At 39.5% G+C, this 17,620-nt stretch overlaps 1 protein-coding gene across 2 annotated transcripts in view; it reads left to right on the top strand.

Annotated features, from left to right (window-relative positions):
• The window catches only part of GLS (glutaminase), a 69,106-nt gene that overhangs the window by 41,574 nt on the left and 9,912 nt on the right, over window positions 1-17,620 (top strand). Inside the window, exon 15 of one of the 2 annotated variants that reach the window (XM_075028016.1) lies at window positions 289-3,550. The exons of the other annotated variant lie outside the window; for it this stretch is intronic. Within the exon in view, the coding sequence (XP_074884117.1) occupies window positions 289-435 (147 nt within the window). The 3' untranslated portion in view covers window positions 436-3,550. Of the gene's footprint in view, window positions 1-288; window positions 3,551-17,620 lie in introns of those variants that run through there. 2 annotated transcript variants of the gene reach the window in all.

Consider the following 17,620-nt stretch of genomic DNA (forward strand, 5'->3'; position numbering starts at 1 on the left):
CCTGAGATAAGGAAAACCTCTTTGCTTTTATTACCATTAATGTTTTAACTAAGGCATGAAGATTTCAATAGGAGAAGATACAGTAGAAGGATTTTTAAAGTGCTTCTATTTGCATGTATATGTCTAAAAAATACCCAATTTGAAATTTGAATTTTTTATAATGGGAAACAAGAAAATAACAGTTTATGTGAAGAGGTGAAGAACTTGAGTCTGTTAGCATTGACTGCAAGTATGGATTTTTTTCCTTCAAATACACTAATAAATAATGTATGTTGCTTGAACAACTAGCATTCCTTTGGACCAATGGACTATGAGAATCTCCAGCAAGAACTTGCTTTAAAAGAAACAGTATGGAAAAAAGTGTCACCTGAATCAAACGAGGACATCTCCAGAACCGTAGTGTATAGAATGGAAGGTCGGGGAGACCAAAACTAAATGAATGGGTTCTAGTTTCATTAAATTCTTCTTTTTAAAAACCCTCAAGCATCTCTAGATTTAACTTTGATTTTAATATTGTTTGCCTGGTGTTTCATTTATATATACATTTTGTGTAAATTCTGTATGCTATACCAAAAAGACTGTCAAAGTTCGGGGGGGGGGGGGGGGGAGCACATGCAAACAACAAAACCCAAAACTGTTAAATGATTTTTGTAGTTACTTAAAACACATTTACTTAAAAAAAAAAAAAAAAAAAAAAGGTAAATCTGAATGTTTTCAAAGATATACCAGTTTTGTGTATATCTGTTTATTTTTGTTTATATCTGAGAATTTTAAGTAAATTAACTTTAGAGCTAAGCAAGAACTTACAGTGTGTGCTCTGATCAGGGTCAGCATGTAAAGATACAAGAATTTTAATTAAAATATAAAGTAAAATAGTGTCAGCAAAATACAGCAAATTCATGTATCTCTGAATTGTATATAAAGTGGAGATAGGTTCTGAGTCATGTTATTGCTTTAACATGAGCTTTCAAATTGTTTTGAACAGAAATGGATCCTTTGGATATGCCATGCTAGTGAAGATTTTTCTTTTTTCTTTTTTTTTTAATCAGACCTTTAATAATTATTAATGCTAACATTTAAATAAAAAGAGCAAAAATGGCTGGGGAGGACTGGGAGAAGGGGGAAAAAACCCTGCCTTGTTTGCAAGGTAACTAATGCAGCGGAAGGATTTCGTACCGAACTCTTTTGAGTGTCTTGCTAGCTGCTTGTACTGCCAGCTGGTAGTTATGACTCAGAAGTCTGCCTTACTAATAATGCTGTGCTCCACCCTAGAGAGGAATGTAAGCAGTCTTGGGTTTAGAGTGGTAACCGAGTAGTGAGCAGGAAATACATTCAGAGTAAAGCAGATAGGTAGATATTATTAAAACTGTTTACAATTAACTTATTTTTCAACTGCTAATGTGTGCACATGTTCATATATATGATCAGAGGTTTCATTTACTTAGACATGAGCAAATTTTTAAAAAGTTATCACTAATTGCTACTTTTTAAAATGATAGTGAGTTTGCACCTCTGTCAGCTTGCTAAGAAACAGGATTTGCATTATTTGACAGGCAACTGCATCTGTTCATCTGCATAATTTGATAATTTTGAGTATCTTGCGTAGGGTGTAGCTTGAAATGGTGTACGTAAGCTTCGAAAGGCTCAATAGGCCATGCTGGACAGAGGGCACAGACTTACTAAATTCTTGACACTTGTAGCTATTAGATTCTTAATAATGCTAAAAATCTTAGAAAATTCTTCGCTATAATGTTTTCCCCATTATAAGTTTGCAGATAATCTGATATATCCCATGCCCAGTACACATCATGCAGAGTCCTGGTTTATAAAACTGCAGAAAACTTGTCCGAGTAATGATAAATGGTATTAGCTTGTTCAGGATTTTAAGAGACAATGACAGATAATTCCTTAGTAACACTTCCACCCTTTCTCCCTGCCCCCTCCCCCAATCCCTCTCCCTTTTTAGTTTATCTAAAACTCCGAAGTGTGTTCATATGTGAGTTTTGCATAAGGGGAGAGTTAGGTTTTTCCTGCCCCTTTTTTGACCCATCTGGATGTTTATGAATTCCGGAAGATGCATAAAGCAAAGCTGATGTTCTATGAGAAAGCAAGCTGTTCTTAATTACTCTGTTTAGGTATTGTTAGTTTTGCATAAACATTTGAAATAAGCTCTGACTAAACCCTCAATAATCTTCATCTAGCAGTGTATTGTAAAAGGATGGGCTTCCTGTCTTTGAAGCCTGCAGGCAGATTAAAATGTTTAAGCAAAACAATACGGAACGTCAATTTTCAGTGAATTTGAAGTCCTACTGGGATGAAGAGGTAAATCTGTGGTGCAGATGTCAGTAATAAATGTGAGTCATAAATTGCTGAATAATAGCTATTTTATAATCTTATCACTGATGATAAGGTTAGGTTTGTCAGTGCTTATCTTGAAAATAAAGTAAAATAAGTAAAGGCAGAGTCTTGAATTATAAAAATGTTTCACCTGTTTGAGGATTTTACAGTAAACTAGTAGTTACAGAGACGTAACAAGTGTTCAGATCCTGCAAAACTACCTGTCTTTACCTGAAATACCCTCAATTGCAAGAGGGAACATAATTGTGTCTGTGCTGCTACTGCAAGTATTTACAGTGATGACATGTTGCTGGTTAAATTACTAGTTTAATTAAAAAAGGAAAATGTATGATGCAGGGTTTGCTTGATCTAATTCTGCACACGTTATTCTCTGATTTTTAGTACTATTTGAAGCTCATTCTAAAAACGTGGTTGCAGATGGAAAATTGTTCCTTCTGGGTTTCAACTTGAAAATAAAAATCTTTACCGTATTTATGTTTGTCAATTACATACCAAACTTGTGGTAGAGGCAAGTCCTGCATGGGAAATATAAAATTAAGGAAACTACTAGATATTTTATATGCATAATAAGAATATTTAGGGTACAGCTTACACAATCTTTACTTTAGATATATATATTACAGTTCTGTAATATATGCTTTTGAAGCCTGTCTCAGAATTTAAGCCAGCCTCTAGTTAGGAGGGGTCAGGAGGAGAATCCTTTGGACCAATTAGTTTGTAACTTGCCAACACTCACAGTTTCTTGTTCTGGCCTGCCGTTTGTGCAGATGGCTCTTCTTCATGGCAGGTTACGCAGATAGCTGGGACCACAGTCAGGTCTGCCATGATGACTTACCCATTCCTGCATTATGTTTGGTGAGCGGGTCTGAAAGAATGTGGTGATAGAGGCTAGTCATTGAGTGTTTGAAGTCTGCAACGGTTTTAGTGTTCACCTGTGCTACAGTAAGAGCAATTCTTGATATTCAAGCATTTTAGCTGTTTGTTTGTTTTTCTTTGTCAGCATCATTAACATTTCATTAGAAATGTAAATGCTTTTTAAAATTTTATTTTAGCATTTGTGTTGTACCTTTTGGCTCAGTTGTTAAGTTACCTGTCTCGTTTTCCATTTTTCATTTGCATTGTATGTTATTTATGTATCTTGATTTCCAGCATGCTTATTTTTGTATTGTTTAATAAATTTATTTTAAGCTGATTTTTATTGTATTTTTTTCTCTCAATGGAGAACAGATTTGTTCAAACATGTTTTTGAGACTGAAGTGAGATAGTGAGCACTCCGTTCTAAAAAAGATAAAGTTCTAGAAAAGTAGGTGGAATAAGCAGATTTAGTTAAACCAGTCATTGAAAACCTTCCGAAGATTTCTTAAACATTTTGTACAATAATCTAATTATTTTTCTCTTTGAACTGTTATCTTAGAAAGTTGAAAGCAAAAATCAAAGTAGCAAAACTTTCTCACCGTGACTTTTCTAATAAAAATGTCATGGTGCAGTAGGATGTTAACGTCACTGTGTATTTGTGTGGTTTTGAAGATACTAATTCAGTCACTTGGAAAATATGTGGTTAATGGTACCAGTGCCAGGTTAGTAACTGTTCATCCTGAGCATTATGAAGTGAAAAATACAGCTTGTAATAAATCACATATAGCAAGGAAGGTGGTCCAAAAACCACGTCCGTGTAGTAGCATCAGTGGGGTCTGAATAATGGTTAGTTGAAACTGGGTTCCTGGCAAAGTACTTGCCCTTTGTCACAGGCTTACTTTTTTTTTTTCTGTGAAAATTTGAGGTACTAAATAGTAGAGGTATTTGTAATGTGAAGATTCCGAGGTAAGATTTTGTCACGAGACATACGCCTATACTGAGGGTGGCCATAATTATTAACTTAGCTTTTCTGTAGATTGGTTTATAAACTGCAGTTACTTAGAGCTAATTTTAAAAAAATAGTTTATGTTCATTGTACATAAAGTATCACATACCGAAAGAGTTTATTCTCTAAAAGTCATAAAGATGAGCAAAGGTAGAAGAGTAGTAGATACAAAGAGAGAACCACAGGTGATTTATTGTAGAATTACTTTGGTTCTTATATTTAGGTTTTCATTGTGCATTTGTGTCAAAAGACCAGTGGGTGGGTAGATGAATAAAAAGGCAATGGAGTCAGAGAGGGTGGGCGGGAGGGGGGATAGGGTGTGGTGTTGTTTCATTGCTCTTCTTTCTCTTGGTCTTGATACATACATGTCATTGATGCACAGTAGTTGGCTGGAGCAAAGTAGTTAATTATGAGCTTCATAATTTATATATAGTGTTTTAGTATCCTAAACATTGTTTGTAGGCTTTTACTATTTTATTTTTTTAATTTTGTTTAAATATCTCTGTAGTTTTTTGGTGGGAGTTCAGAAACAGTTACTCCAGTGAAAGAAGAATATACTTTTCAATGGAGTTCTTATTGGGATGACTAAGTACACCTAATAATTTATCTTCAGTGCAGAGTCTTTTTGAGGAATTTGTCACAAATGCCTATATTAGTTGCAGGGATGGCCAGAGGCTTTAAATCAGGTAGAAATCTAACTAAAGCTTAATTATTTTTTTTTATCATGCTGGTATCTTGTCTGTTCTATAGTTTTTGTCCAGTCTAGAAAAGGCATGAATAAGCAATGTGTGTAATGACATGCTTTTAAAGGATGGGTCATGCACAGCCCCATTTTCTTTCAGGAATTTATGTCCTGATATGTTGAATAGTTTGTTGCAGTGTAAATTATTAAAATACCTACTTTGAATCAAGTGTGGTTTTTGATTTACCATTTGCTCCTTCTAGAGAATATTGTGTGCAAAATAGAAATACCCTGTTGGCTTTTGGTTTACATGCAAGTAGAAGTTAATTTTATTGGTGTCTAATACTGCTTTATGCAGACTTTTGATATCACTTGAACCCTTAGCATTTAAAAGTTCTTGCAAGACTTACGAGTGGCACAGCTCTGCACGTAGTTCGGTTACTTCTGAAAATGCACATACGTTTCTTCTGTGAGTAGCAGGCCTTACGTAATGGTTATAGCTGAAGCTGCAGTTTAACTAAGTAAAGCCCTACAATAGAGTTTAGGCTGGCAGAAGAGTGGTGGTGGCAAGTTTGTTGGGTTTTTTGTTTGGTTGTTTTTTTCATGAATTTAAGTAGTTAAAACAGAACTTCATTTAGGTAATGAAGCTGACATGGATGCATGACCTAGAGTAAGGCTGTTAAGAGTTAACTGGACTGTGCAGATTTTTAAAAAGGAAAAGATGGGTGTCCTGGTTCAGCTGAGTTAATTGTCTTCCTAGTGGCTGGTACAGTGCTATGTTTTGAGTTCAGTATGCGAAGAATGTTGATAACACTGATGTTTTCAGTTGTTGCTCAGTAGTGTTTAGACTAAGTCAAGGATTTTTTCAGCTTCTCATGCCCAGCCAACAAGAAAGCTGGAGGGGCACAAGAAGTTGGCACAGGACACAGCCAGGGCACCTGACCCAAACTGGCCAACGGTGTATTCCATACCATGGGACGTCCCATCCAGTACAGGGAGTGGGAAGTGGGGGCGGGGAATCGCCGCTCAGGCACTGGCTGGGTGTCGATCGGTAGGTGGTGAGCAATTGCCCTGTGCATCATTTGTACATTCCAATCCTTTTACTATTGCTGCTGTCATTTTATTAGCGTTATCATTATTAGTTTCTTCTTTTTATATTCTATTAAACTGTTCTTATCTGAACCCATGAGTTTTACTTTTTTCCCTATTTTCTCCCCCATCCCACTGGGTGGGGGGGTGAGTGAGCGGCTGCGTGGTGCTTGGTTGCTGGCTGGGGTTAAACCACGACAACTGGCCCTTTTACGTGTTGGGAGAGTAATAGACACTTGGGCACCTTGGCACTAAGGCTGATGAGGAAACAGGGTTGAAGGAAGGACAAGGGGAAAAGCAAAGAATTCTAGAAGACTTTTCTACCCTCAAAAATGTTCCAGTCAGCCATACTTTCATGTATTTCATTTATGCAGCGGGCATGGCGGGGGGGGGGGGGGAGGCATATCTGTTGTAAGGTAACGCTTCCCTATTTACCTGCTGCTCTGCTCTGATTTTGACCTAGCTGGCACATAGCTGGTGCCTTCTGGAGTGTCGTCCTCATACTTTCCTGATACCAGTTATGTTTGCAGGAGGCAAAAGCTGTCTTCTGCTTATCTTCTTTCCAGATTTCCTCTGACCCCTTTATCTGATCACTTACAGTGGATATTCTCCAGTTAAGTAGCACTGTTATTTTGTAAATTACAGGCAGTTGGTAGTGCCTCTCCTGTTAGAAATCAGTATACATTAATTTCATTGTTATTTGGTCAGACTTGGAATACAGTCTGACTTCCCCTCACCCCCCCTTATTTGCACTTCCGTTAATCTGTTTGGCTTCATGATTGTTCAGTGAAATTGCTTGAATTTGATTCTTGTTTTTTCTGAAATATTCTGAAGATTTGAAATAATTGTTTTGATAATACAGTTAACAAATACCTGTTATTTTCTTTGGAAGGTTCTTTAATAGCTAAGTGCTATTGTTAAGCAGGCTTTTCACTTGAGTTGCCAAAAAGCTGGTATACAGAATTTGAAGTATTTGTATGTTGTTAGTACAAAATTCTTGTGCACACTGTAAATTGGGAATTTATCTTCATACTGTATCTTCTCTTAAATTAGATCAGTTTTACTTAGCTGGGCGCAGTCATCATAACCCATTTGTATGAAGTGCAGGAGATTCTAGTGACTGTAAGCAACCTGAGAATGAAACCGTAACTTTGTAGAGCTTGGAAGGCACCTCTGGACATCCCCTAGTCCAACCTCTAGCTCAAAGCAGGATCTAACATCAGTTAGATCATGTTGCTCCAGAACTTTGTCAGGTGTTGAAAACCTTCAAGGATGGGGTTTCTGTAATCTCACTGGGTAACCTGTCCCAGTGCTTTATCACTTCCATCGAATAATTTTTTCCTAATCTCTAGCCGAAATTTTCCCTTTCTGCAGCTTGTAATGGTGATTCCTGTCTTTTCACTGTGCATGATGAGCTTACTGTCACGTGCAAGTCTGTTGGCCATAGGGAGTCCTAGAAGTGGCATAGGTAAAAATGGCTTTTGGTCAGCAATAACATTTTTACCTCCTGCTGTATTTTTCTACTGGATCCTAGGGGTTTTTTGGGGTTTTTTTGGTTTTTTTTGGTTTTTGTTTTTTTTTTTTTCTCATTTAATTGTTGAAAATAAAATGATTTAAGGATTTGAAAATGCCATAGTCCCTTTATTTTTCTATTAAAGCATAACAGGCTAAATGCAAATGTGGAAGTATGTTATTTCTGAGGGACAGCATGTTACTATTTGATCAGAGCGCTTATCAAAACAATGAACTGAGAACACAAGTGGAGTGATAGGGAGAGATAATGTTGTTTGCTTCCTGTTGATGTCATTCGCTAGTCCAGCTTTTTCCTTGAGGCAAGCAACTTTTTGTTTTTTCAGGAATTACTCATTCAGTATCAATTTTTTTTGGACTAGTAGGTCTGGTTTTGGTTATATGTGTAGCTCTGGCTTTCTATATGGGAAGTGCATTTCATGCTTCTTTTAAAGGACTTGTCTTTTAAACTTTTCCAACCTGTAATTGTTGGAAGACAACTATTTAAAATGTAATCTTGGTCTGAGAATAAACTGTTGTGATCAAACGTGTCTTATAAAAACCCACCCATGCCGTTGCAGAAAAGGATTAAGAATTATGATTGAGGACATGGAGAAGTAGGCTAGAACAGCTAAGAACGTTTTGTCCCATGCACCAAAGGCAGATGGGGATTAATGTAACTGTTCCCAGGGTTTGAAGATAAAACCATGGAGGCGGAAGATCTGTTTAAGCAAATAAATATTTCCGATGCAAGAAAAGCAGGTACTGAGTAAATAGTCTAAAAATTAGAAGAAGGTTTCTAGAAACTTGTTCCTAATACTTTAGAAACAACCCTCCCAACAAGAGTAGAGTGCAAATTTCTGGTAAGGTTTCCCCTATTCTGCTTTCAGCCTGTAGGGTGTAGTCAGTCTCTTGCTAGTAAAATTTCAGTGAGTGTCTTTAAAGAACATCGTCTTTTATTTTGGGAATAATTCCAGCTCTGGGTCCTGTAGTTAAGGGTAAACTGTCGTCCATAACTAGGCGAAGTACCTACAGCCTGGGAAGCAGGAGCATTACTCTACTGGACTGTATGGATATCAGGTTGTGTGGGTATCAGTTGTAGTCAATAGGTCCTTGAAAAGGCAGACGTTCTTTTGTCCTGTCTGCTTAATACAGCTAGCATCACTAAAGCACCCATCAGCATTCTGCTTTATTCGTGTGACTATCATTGATCCCAGTCCTTTGGTCCCAAATCTTGCAGTGTTAGTAATGTCTGTATCCACTACTTCAAAGGCTCTTGTTTTTTTCCCAGCATCCGGAGTCAACTGGTCAGTGTTGGTTCCCCTTGACAAGGTTTCTGTATATATTCTGTATGTTTTTCAATGCAGAGGTTAGCCTCTGAAAGGACTGATCAGGAACTACCAAAGTCTGTATCATGAGATGATGACAACCCTAAGACTCCTGTAATAGTTTACTGCAGGAATTATTATTTTACCATTTTGGAACTTCCAGTCATCATAATATATTGACAAAACTTTATTTCATTACTGATAAGAAATGCTGAAAGAGTTTGACAGCAGAGTGAGTTAAAGCCCTTGAGAGGGTCATTCCTTTTTTTTTTTCCACATAACTTTGATGCTTCGGACATGGCAGCAAGATTCAAGTATTTCCATCCAAACTACTGGTGGCGAGTGCATACCACCTAAAGCTGAAAATTTGCCTGGTCTTCATCTTCTGACTCGAAGGGTGAAAGCCTTTATGACTCTTTATGCCTTAAATGTTTCACTTGATCTAGTAAACTTTTTGTCGAAATAATTTGTCTACCTGCTATTCCATTGTCATACTCTTAATGGCAAACAACACAGCAGTAACACTGTTTGTCATAACGACAGGAGCCAGGCTGGATTTTTCTATTACTCCCTCCTGTTAAGCCATGGTTCTCTGGAACTGCCTGATACACTATAGTTATTCTAATCTGATTTTCCTTAGGTCTTCAAAAATTTTGCTTGCTGGCACAATTTATGAGTTTATGAATGTCCATGAAAGTTGTTTTTCAAAAAAGAAAGTGGAATCAGCTAACTTGAGGTCTTAAGTCTAGTGAAAGATGGTTACATTTTTACTTCATATTTTGGGAGTTTTGTCAGTGACATGCTTAGTTCTGTTGTCTCCAAATGTAAAAAGTGTGTTAATTCATTGATACCAGAAGAAATCAGAAACAGCAGGTGGAACCAAACATGACCATGTGCATTGTAATCTAGTCAAGGCAGTTCTGGTACTCAAGTTTCTCTCCTCTTCCCAGTATTCGTACCTTTTGAAATCAACATAATTGTCCCCAAAACAAAGGTTATGGGTGTGAAGCAAAGGATGAGACACCTGGAAGTAACTGTTAGTGAGTAGCTCTTGAGATCAGCTGCTCTTCTACCAGACTCATCTGTTTGTCAAAGCACATGTGTGCACAGGGAGGGAAGCTCTCTAGTCATTACATCATCATCTAAGCCCTGGTGAAGCTTCAGCATTAGTTACTAAAGGCCTTCTGTGTTGAAAAATTTAGGATCATCTGTGAGTTGTTCAGGGATATCTATGACAGAGCAATATTGGCCGTGTTCATCCTAGTACCGGTTCTTAATATTGCGTACCGTAGTTGCGTATAAGGGAATCTTGAGGTCTTTTTTGCAGGAATTGTCTTCCAACTAGAGAAGTTTCTGTTCCTGGGGTCTTCTAATCTAAATCTGATGAAGTTGATTGCTCTGAGTCTTGAGCTCTGACTTGCGTGGTTTTTTCCTATGTACTCCTTGAACCAGTTCATCTTTTATGGTGGTTTTATCTGCTACAAAGGGGAAAGACAAAATCAGTCATCCGCTGCTCTTCCCACAGTGTTTCCTGCTGTCATGCTGAGTAATCCCTGCCCCTAATGATGGTACGGGAAAGGAGAAACTGACCCATCCATATGCTCTGGACATTCTTATGATACTACGTAATACCTTCTAGTAAAAATAAGTTTAAATGCTCTGGGTTTTGGGGAGAGGCTTGTATGCAGGGATTCAGCTAAACTTTGGTTTGTGTGACCCACTCTCCACCTCTGGAGCTCAAGTTCTGGAGTCAGTATTGGTGAAGAATTGATTCTTCTGCCTATGTTGGGGGAGGTGGTGGTGGGAGCGTGGGAGTTGAGAAACATGGCTGGCCAAAACAGCCTCAGCTCACCCTGTGGGGTTTACACATCTCAGGAGTGGAATAGATGGGCATGGTCTTTCTGAAAGAATCTCAGTTACTGAAGGTAAGTAGATGTCTCACCTAATCTAGTAAATATTTTTTTTAATTGTTGGACTCTAAATTCATTTTAACTAGTCTTATCTGTAATTTAAACAGAATCAGTTTACTAATACTTTAGAATTAATCAATAGCCAGAACTGTAAAAAATAAGTCATTGCAAATTCACCGCATTTGTTGTCATGAAATAAGGTCTCTCCTTCTGTAGCTTGCCATCTTCAAGGACAGTTCAATAGGTGCCATTGTTACTGTCTTTCAGGCACTTGAGCAAAACCAAACATAATATGAAGTACACTATTACTTATGGATTCACAAACTATATTGGAAATATATAGTATTTTAAATTTCATTTACAAGATACTAAATCTCATCTATCATTTAAAAATCAGAAGAATTAAATGTAATAATCTCTGAGCATGCAGTGGCTGAATTAATTGTAGAACTGAGCTCAGTCCTATCTATGACTCTTGCTTTTCTCTGTATGAGTTAAAGGGTATTTCTTTGACTACTTGAAGAGCTTGCACCTCCTGCCTGTTAGTATTTAAGATGAATTAGCCTTTTCACAGGTAGAGTGATGTTGTTTTGAGGAATACCAGTGACACAGACTCTTTCCAGAAATTTGTGTCCACTTGATGACCATCTTATGAGTAAGAGGTTGGTATTGGAAGAGGTGAATTTTGGTTAAGCCTGTCTTTCATGGTTCCAGATGTGATCAGAAGAGAAAGTATCTTCTGCTCCCAATTACTGCTTCCTGTGTCCTTGTTAAGATTTTAAAATTTTATGCAAAATAGTATGGTAACAGGCCAGAAAAGATGGACAAACAGTTATGGTGTTGTGCTAGTTTGTAGCAAGTATAATTTTTAGATGCTTTTTAAATACCTAGATTAATTTGAAGTATTCTGATGAAAAAAGGACTTCAGGCAGAGATGGGCAAAGAAACTCAGTTTACCGACGGTATTGATACTGCAATTTTGGGTGCCATAGTCTAGTACATCAGACTTTTTGACCTATCTCTAAAAGGTTTGAAACTGAAGGAAATACGAATGGTAGGAATCCATTCAAAACTGGTAGATGGGGGGGGGCGGGGGACGACGACGACGACCGTCTCTGCTCAGCCTTCACTTTCAGGAAGGCTGCCCTTTTCCTTTTGTGACTTCAGTCTATATGTTTTCCATCCAAAGGAGATTGACAGTTGTTCTTGTGTTGAAGGAAGGGGCTTCTGATTTTTTTTTTCCTGGTGTCAAGAGAAGCCTTCAATTTATATATTTGGTTTAATTAAATGTTTCTTATATTCAGCTACATGTACAGCTTCTGTGACGAGTACCGAGATGGAGCTACCAGCACAAGCTTATTTGTATGTTAGTGTTCCCGTGTCTGAACTGAACCTGGTCAAAACTCCCTGTTCTGTTTTCAGATTTTAAACGGACACTTCTAGGACCATAGAAATTTTGTCTGTCAGTGTGTACCAGCTGATTCAAAAATGTAGGAAGTCAGAAGAAGAAAATGACCAGCCTTATTCTAAAAGATTGAATTTGGATTTGAAACAATTCTGAAAGTCGAATTGCAATAAGACATTTCAAATCCTGCTGGGATTTTGCTCAGCTTGATACACAGTTTTAACAACAACAACAAAAATTCTTGGTACCACATAATTTTTCTGTTGAATTGATCAGTTTGTTATTAAACAGTAACACCTGTCTCGTAACTTCTCCCACCTTCCTTCTTGCTCTGTCTGACGTGCAGTCTGATGCTGGGGTGAGAGGCAGTAGCCACAGTGCTAGCCCCTCGGGGGCTGCCCTTGAAATTCTGTCTCATACGCTGACCTAACGGAGCAGCCGTTCATTTCCCATAGCCTGCCTCGCTGCTTCTGGCAGCTGCCCACTGCTGCCATCCTGATCTGTAGTTAGATCAATAATATAAAGGTCAAAAAACTGTTTTAACTTACAAAATTATCCACCACATTTGTATCATGTTTAGTGAAGTATAACTTCATGAAAAAGCAGTAATATTACTGCTTTTAAATTTTTTTTTTTTTTTAAATAATGCGTACCTTGTGTTTCTGTGTCATCAGCTCGACTATCCAGATGCAGTAAGGGTCTGTGTGTGGATTACAGAGCACAGGTGTTTGTTGCAGTCATAAATGCAATGTAACTCATAAAAGTGATTCCAGACTGAAGGCTGTCGGTACTGTATTGCCATCTGATATGGCCAAGGGGAGACTCAGAAGCTCCTTTCTGAACCTGGGTGAATAACTAAGTGGCTTGCTTGAGGTTTTTGCAGCTCTAGCAGTACAGTTGGTTTAAAGCTGCTTTGGGTATGTATACGTGAAAATACAGCCTCTTGTGTGGCTGCAGTGTAGACACAGCTCATGGGAGAAGAAACTTTCAGTATTCACACGAATTGTGTTTGAACATGGCTGCTGAAGACTGTAAGGCAGTTGACTGAGGAATAAATAAGTGTTTTATGAGTCCGTTAGCTTGTGCTGTTCGTAGAGAACGGTGTGAATAACTGCTGTGCAAGCGGCATTTCAAGTTAACTCCACCAGGGAGACTCCAAAAATAAACTCCATGGTAGCAGCGTTGAAAGTTACTCTTGCAGCTTTGACTCCAAAAATAAATGCTGTACCCGCAGCTCGTAAAACTAAAGGAGCCTGGGTGTCATCCCCTGTCCCTAGCTGCAAAGAGAAGCTTGCACCATCTAGAGGAAAAGAAATTATAGTTGATGTGTTAGAAAATGGACCGGAGAAAAAAAATCACAAAATTTCACTTCCTGTGTTAGTTTCAAAACACAGAAGAGTAAATATTTGCAGATTCTAGAGCTATTTTTGCAATTTCTTCAAATCACATGAGGAAACAAGGATCAGCAGTGCAGAAAATAGACTAAAGAGATGGGGGGAAAAGCCCTGAAGAAGAAATGAAAGTTTTATGGAACAGCTAGCCTTGTTTGTATTTTCAAGTGTTTTTGTATGTTATTAATGTGTGTAAGTGTATGCATTAATTTATTCACATATCCTCTAATTATTTCTAGTATAATGGGAACAAAGACTTTCCCAAGGAGTTCTAACTTCATGAACTTCTTGTGAGCCTTGTGTTCATTTAAAGTCGGGGCAAGAGGCTCTGTTAGAGGCGGTTGGCGCTGGGTTGCTCTAGAGGTAGGTGGGGTCTGTTGATCACTCTTACTCAAGCCGAAAGACTTATTTTTGCGTGCTTCAGAAAGTTATTTAGAGAAATTGTCTTTTCTTAGGTAACTTAGTTTTCCGTAGAATAAGGTAATGCTGTGGCTTAATCCAGAGGCTGCTCAGAGCATCTTCCTGGACTGTCCATCCCGAGAAATACTCAGGGGCAGAACCTCGCCAGGCGAGCCCTGAGACCACTTCAGAGCCGGCCGTCGCCTGGGTGGCACCTAAACTAGTTTGGGATTCGGTGAATAAAACACAGCGCTTAAATTTGGGTGTCGTATCCTGGCAGGCTGCTTGCATGGGACCGGGGCACGCGGGTAAGTACGAATGTTCACGTCTCAGCTGTGAAACGGGGATAATGCTTAGCTGTGCTTGGAGATCTCTGCGTGAGAGGTGTTACACGTGCACTTCTCCAGCAGTGGCACATCTAAATACCAGTTTGGATGTTAGAGAGACCTGTTTGTGCCAGACTGAAAACTTGCAGTTTTAGCTGGAAGAAACTTCAGTGGGAGGGCAGAGTAATACTTAAGTGCTTTTGACAAACTCGTATTGTTTTGGCTGGATATTTGTTGGCGGTTCAGTCTTATTTTTTACTTTTAAATGTTTTACTTACCCTTAGGTAATAACTTTCACTTTACTTCTTAGGAAACAAAGCAGAAGCTCAGTTGCAAAGATAGTGACTTTCGATTGGGATTTCTTTGCCTACAAAATACAGCTTACCTTTATATTGAGGAATGGTATTTTAAAGGATAACTATGGCTGTCTCTTCTAGACTCGAACAGTGATTTTTTTTTTTTTTTACTAGCCTTGTCAGCAGACCCCAGAGAGCAGATTCCAGTTTATTGCAAATTAATTGTAAATACAAACATGGTCAATTTTTAAAATAGGTGGTCTTGTCTAGTCTGAACGTACAGACACCTGTGTTCCTCTTTGAGATTCATCCCTGGTTTATTTTTGTCCTTTTAGGGACTACTTGCATTCTCCTTTTAATTTCAAAGTTGAAGCTTCAAAATTCGTTTTGAGCGGATTTGTCTGGGTTTGGTTTTGTTTTGAAACCTTACATGCAGGAACCAAGTAATCTATAGGCTATGCTTCAGCATAGTTGACTTAGAAGTTCAGTGTGTAAAAACTGGATGACTGAATTGTTTAATTTGTGCTCTAGATTTACTTTTTTCTGGTTTTTATAGGTCACCACTGCTATTTCAGAATTTATATTGGCACCTTAGATTTCAGGAACTTTTTTCCATTGATAAAATAAGCATCTAAAAATCTGCAGTTTTTCTGGAGAGCAGGAGGAATGATTGCTTTTTGCTACCTACTCAGATGACCCTCGTCAGGGGGATCCGCTTTAGGAAAAGTGGCAGAACAATGTTACTGTGAAGTTGAATTTCTGTTGATTTTAGAGCTTTTATTACTTTGCACAGTCCCTTTTGGCTCACGTAAACTCTTTGCTTCTGCCTTACTTGTCACTACTTGGTCATTTGCAAAGGTCAGGAGAATAGAAAGAGTTTACAGCAGTCAGTCTCTGCCCAGTATGAAACGTTAATCCTCGTTTGCTAGACACACGCTCACCTTAAACAGCTTAAAAATCTATTTTTTGCATTTCAGAGTTAATCCAGCGCTGAGCCGGATTAGCGATGCCGTGTGCCGCTAACAATGGGTGCGGAAGCTCGGCGCGTACGGCGGCAGCAGCGGCAGGCCTTTCGGCGTGGCAGGGGACGGGACCTCTTGGCGAGCGGGACCTTTGCTGATGTGCTCAGCACGTCGGTGTGACCCAGCTGCCGAACAGGGGTGGCCTTCAGCGGGGCGAGGAGAGAGCCTGGACGGCATCAGAGAAATGGCTGAGCGCCTTGCGCTCTCGTCTTTCCCCAGGTTGTAACAGTGTGCAGCCAGGATCCGCGGTTTTGAAGTAACATCGGTTGGACTTTTTGTATAAATAGGGAAATTGTGCTGCCTCGTCCTCGGTTGTTGGTGCAGGTGCCAAAGGAAGACAGCCGAGGTATCATGAATGCAGATTAACTGTGCTGCGGCGTTGGTGGGTTTTAGCAGCGTGGAGAAGTGTGCCTCAGAGACGCTTCCGGACAAGTCGGTCCGATTTCTCCCGTGTATTCTGTCTACGCTGGCGAAGAGCTGCAGAGCTTTAGTCCCACTCCAGTGCAGCTCTCCTGCAGCTGGCAGCATTTTTCGGGAGGCTGGGCGGTGGGGTATCATGCACCAAGAGTCTTGCTTATCTGGGACCCGCTCTGAGATCCCAGTGCATCGGGACCTGGGGCCGGTATGACAGTTGCTTGTCATTAGGGAAGTGCTGAGCTGCAAGAGCTGAAGTTTATTTCCCGATTTATCTCTGCACCCCTGTGCTGTGCAGGGGAACGTTTAAAACTTTGCTCTTCAAGCCAGTTGGCCAGGAGGGCAGGGTTCCCAAATGGAAACACTGCATCCCATTTTAGGCTCAAAAAGAGAGATGTGAGAGAAGAGAGTGGTGGCCAGTTTTTCTCAACTACCTCTACTATCTTTCTCTCTTACCCCCTCCCCCTCCCCCTTGTTGTATTTGAAAGTCTCCTGTCAGCACACTGGGTCTGATGCACAGTAAAGTTCAGATATGGTAAAGTTCTTGAGAAACAATATGCATTCAAACAACCTTTTTTCCCAATGTTTTGAACACCTTTTTTGAAGGTTAACCTGTGGCATTGTCCCTAAATATTGTGTAAAGAGCACTGGAAAGATTAGGGGGTTCTGTTTGGTTTTCCGTGTTTATATTGCCTCTAGCAGCACCATTTTAAACTATTGGGCTGGCCTGTATTCCTCAGCCACCTGGAGAAACAGTAAAGTTGGAAGTAATATTTTTTTAGACTGCAAATTCTGTAATGTTTTCAAAGAAATTGGGTGGGGGGGAGCGCTCTCAGGAAGCAGGATGCAGTAGGAAATTAAAATCCAGATTCAGTGACCTTTTTAGCTAAGAGCTTCTCATGGAATTAATCCAGCCCTGAGCTAAATTAATTTTTTTCTAAAGGATTTGTTTTCTTTGCATGCACAGCTGTTTGGCTTTTCTCTCCCGACCCAAGCGGAGTACGGAGCGGAGGCTCGCCTGCTGTGCTGGTGTTGTTGCAGCCATAGCAGTGCAGGACAGATAGCCCCGTAGCGACAGGGACATGCGGGCAGGTACGGAGCGTGGGGCTGGTATGGCCACCTGCTTGGGTTTGGTTCCCACTTGAGGTTTGGTTGTTTTATACGAACACTGAAGCGTGTGAGGCAGTGCGCAGAAGGTGCCAGGTTGCTCTTCGTTTGCCTCGAGACCATAGCAGTTCGTTTCCATCTCTGGGCCTCAGTTTCCCATCTTAGTGCCAATAAGGATAGCAGCTTGCTCTCTGAAGTGTTTGGAGAGTCTTCTGCTGATAGCATTAGACCTAGGCAGTGATACACATGCCGTTCTTCTACGTTACAAAAAAATCCTCTAAACCCATCTGTGTTACGAGAGAAGTGATTCTCAACTCAGGCTTGTATGGGGATTTGCTATTAGCCATCATGAGACTAAGACTATTTAAATAAGTCTTCTCGTGTCGGCTGGATTTGGGTGTGCAGCCCACCAAGGCTGTTCCCACATACCAGTCAAGCCTTTCAGCTCAATTAGATGTGTTGAAATTTCACTTGTGATAAGTAACTTCAGCATATTAATACTGAAGTTAAACTTACTATTTCA

The sequence above is a fragment of the Buteo buteo genome, chromosome 5 (assembly GCF_964188355.1).
Source record: "Buteo buteo chromosome 5, bButBut1.hap1.1, whole genome shotgun sequence".
NCBI classification, from domain to species: Eukaryota; Metazoa; Chordata; class Aves; order Accipitriformes; family Accipitridae; genus Buteo; species Buteo buteo.